Below are 3830 nucleotides of genomic sequence, written 5' to 3'. Positions count from 1 at the left end.
TTCTGCTTTTCAGACTCCTGGTGAAAAAAGTCCTACTCTACGGATGTTTAAAAGGTGGATAACAAACTGAATGCTGATGTTTTATAGACACACACGGGCATACTTATTTCTTGGTTTCTTTTGTTTGCTCAGGCAAGCTTTGTCACCTGGATGCTTCAGCCCTGAGACTTCCCCGCCACACAGAGACTTCACCTCCAGAAGAAAATCTGGACATGTTTTGCTTCCACAGATGACATTAACAATTTAGAGAATGATTTAAACATAAAGGCATCTCACAGAAATGCCAATAAGACTTAGCACGTCTCATTAATGAGATACACAAACTTGGAAATTACCATGATTCTATTTCCCAGTGAAACTATCGTAATTAAGTCCAAGCGTGTCTGTGTTATTTAGGAAAATAAGTAATTACACTATGCCCTTGAGACGTATCACTAATTGGGTGCATTGAGCTAACACTCTCACGGTCTTGCCTGGAACTGAATTTGATCATCTGATGTCCAGGACCGTGCTCAGGGCAATTGACTGCTTCCTACAAGAACTTAGCAGTGCTCGAGCAACACTGCCGATGAACTGCAGGTCACACAGCAAACTGACAACTGATGTATTCCCCGATTGTCCCTGATTATGAAAGGCACGATGCTTTTTAACTCAACAGTGACTGAATGAACAGCGACATACCAGCCTGTGAGGAACATGGCATGTGTTCCAAGTGGCATGGGTCCAACAGTGCAGATCTCGCTGCATAAGGGTATTATAAAGAGCCCAAATCTCAAAGATGCATTACTATCACAAAATATGGTATCTGAGCCTAAAAGATCATTGGACTCCAATATTTAAAGCAGACACGGCACACACAAGGGAAGTCAAATCTAGCTCCTTACCCAAGCAGTACCTCAAAGATGAATAAGCCTAGAGATCTAACGTGTGGCATGATGACTGTAGGTGGTAATACCGCATTGAATACGGGACGTTTTCTAAGAGAGTAGGTTGCTGACGGTCCCAGCATACACACAAAACTGATAACCAGATCAGGAGATGTGTCCATTAGCTTGACTGTAATCATTTCACTACATATATAATACATATAATGTATATATATGATCATGTTGTACACCTTAAATATATATAATTTTTTATTAAAAAAAAAAAGATGCAAGTGACCTGACCAAGGGTCTAGAAGACAGTTGCCCTGCTGGACCAGTCAAAGAAAATTGTAGGAGCAAACCTAATACCACCAGCTCTGCTCTCCCTTATGTCCAAGGCTTTCTGATGTCTCGTGTCGTGTCCCAGCAGAGATGATCTCCGGAGGCAGAAGGAGCTCGCTTTCTTTCTGGTTAATATGACTTCCCATTAACATTAGGACATTTCAATGAACGGGTATTATGAGTGTTTATCTGTGACCAGAGGGGAAAGAGACAAACAGCCTTACATTCACTATCCCTGCTAATTATATCCCTCCAGAAATTTTAGGTAGGTTGTGACTAAAATTCTTCTTTCCAATAAGAAATAGTTGAGATTTCAACTGGGTGTTTCTCCTATTAATGATCCTACGAGTGCACAGTTATGGGTTCCCAAGACTAGATAATCACAATTACATAAAGAGAAGATTATTAGAAATGTGAAACATACTCACATGGAAGAAAGCGCTATGGATAAACAATCAGGAGAGTCCTCGTCTTTTATTTTTTTATTTTTTTATTTTTGGTTAAAAAATTTATATTTAGATTTAGCTAGCTGGACTCAGTTTAGATGATTCCAATTTTGTTGGCAACATCCAAAGCATCATAGTCAGGAGCCAGTTGAACATATGCCTTCTTCTCTCCATCAGGCCTGATCAAGGTGTTGACCTTGGTCACGTCAATGTCGTAGAGCTTCTTCACAGCCTGGTTGATCTGGTGCTTATTGGCCTTGACATCCACAATGAACACAAGTGTGTTGTTGTCTTCTATTTTCTTCATGGCTGACTCAGTAGTCAGGGGGAACTTGATGATGGCATAGTGATCAAGCTTGTTTCTCCGGGGGCGCTCTTTCGAGGATATTTGGGCTGCCTCCGCAGACGCAGTGTCTTGGATTGTCGAAATGTAGGTGACGTGCGGATCTTCTTTTTTTTGTGACTGTGGACGCCTTTCAGCACCACTTTCTTGGCCTTCAAAGCCTTTGCTTTGGCTTCAGCTTTGGGAGGGGCAGGGACTTCCTTCTTAGCCTTCGGCGCCATCTTTGTAAAAGGGATTTGGGAAGAGTCCTCATCTTTTAAAAAGTGAGAGGAAACAAGAGTCCTGAGATGCTCATCATGTTAGAAACACATCCTATTCCCATCTATTCTTACAGTGGTAGTATCGATGAGCAAACATAGCAACTCAGACTGTAAGTGTCATGAATATTGGCAGATTATGAATACATTAAGAATACATTTAAAGAGTATTCTTCCACTGATGAAAACCCACTTGTTACCCAAGTAAGATGTGAGTTGAAGGGGCACCTGGGTGGCTCAGTCAGTTGAGCATCGGCCTTCAGCTCAGGTCATGATCTCAGGGTCCTGGGATTGAGTCCTGCAGCAGGCTCCCTGCTCAGTGGGGAGTCAGCTTCTCCCTCTCCCTCTCCTCCCCTGTTTGTGCTCTCTCTCTCAAAATAAATAAATAAAATCTTAAAAGAAAAAAAAAGATGTGAGTTGAATATTCTGGGTCAGTGTAGGTTTGGAAGAGCTATCAAATGGACACCTTATTTAATTCAATTACTTTCTGCCATACTCAATATATAAGAGCTAAATTCTTACCTTACTCTCTTTAAGGCAGGAGGAGCACGACACTTCTGAGATCAAGGTTTAAAATTTCAATCACCATGGTGGGGGCAATTAGCTTTATAGAGGAAAAACCCAATTCTGAAACATAAATTCTACTCCTAACCTTGACTAGTTAGTTAAAAAATAAGGAGCATTGGGTCTTGGTCAAGAAGATGCAGACAGCTCCACAAAGAATCACCACCACAATGGGATGCCCGGTTTGAATGATACAAGCTGTTGATGGTGAGCTTGTTATTCACGCCTTTCACGCAAAGAAAGCAGGACTGTACTGGCGGTAATCATATTCAGGAAGTTCTCCAGAGTTGTGTAACTTTGTTTATATATAGAACATTTACATATATATACATATATCTTCAAAATAAAACAGAAAAAGTGTATGTGTATAAAATATGTATGTAAAATATAAATATATATAAAATATTTTATACATATACATGCTTTCTGTTTTATTTTTGATACTTGCTATCGCCATGTGTTCAAATTTACTAGTATCCATTTTGCCACTAACGCCATCCAGTGTATTTTTCATCCAGGTCATTATCGCTTTCATTCTTAGAAGTTTGAGACTTTTTATATCTTCCAAGTCATTAGTGACATGGACTTAAATCATACACCAATGAAACTACAGAATATGATGAGATAATATGTGAACTATCTCTAAAACGTTTTGTATATATAGTGAAAGGTCAAACAATTGAAGAGAAGTAGAGCTCCAGGCAGGTGTGTCAGTTAGCTACTGCTGAATAACAAATCACCCCAGCAGGTGGCATAAATAATGAGCGTCTCTTGTAACACTTGCAGGTCTGTGCATCCGCTAGAGCAGCTCTTGAGACTGCAGGCCTGTGTGCCTGTGGGTCAGCTGGAAATGCACACACACCTAGACCCAGTCATGCATCCCTAGGTAAACCCAAGTGTACACAGGAAACATGTACAACAACGTTCATTTAAGGAAAAACTCCACTGCCAAGCTATCTGGATGTATCTGTCTCCCATGCAAGGAATCTGTTGGCTGACTTCCATTTCTCTT

The 3830-nt window shown here is 40.5% G+C and overlaps 1 protein-coding gene across 1 annotated transcript; it reads right to left on the bottom strand.

Moving 5' to 3' along the window:
* Nucleotides 1-1748: 1748 nt before the first annotated feature.
* On the bottom strand, nt 1749-2218 carry LOC116649091 (60S ribosomal protein L23a-like). The gene is given in 2 exon segments (XM_032431613.1): nt 1749-2026; nt 2029-2218. Coding segments are annotated over 2 exon segments (468 nt in total).
* Between the last annotated feature and the right edge of the window lie 1612 nt (nt 2219-3830).

This window comes from Phoca vitulina, unplaced genomic scaffold (assembly GCF_004348235.1).
Source record: "Phoca vitulina isolate PV1807 unplaced genomic scaffold, GSC_HSeal_1.0 scaffold46, whole genome shotgun sequence".
Classification (NCBI taxonomy): domain Eukaryota; kingdom Metazoa; phylum Chordata; class Mammalia; order Carnivora; family Phocidae; genus Phoca; species Phoca vitulina.
The sequence above is the reverse complement of the archived record's forward strand: the minus strand, read 5'-3'. Positions and strand labels throughout refer to the sequence as shown.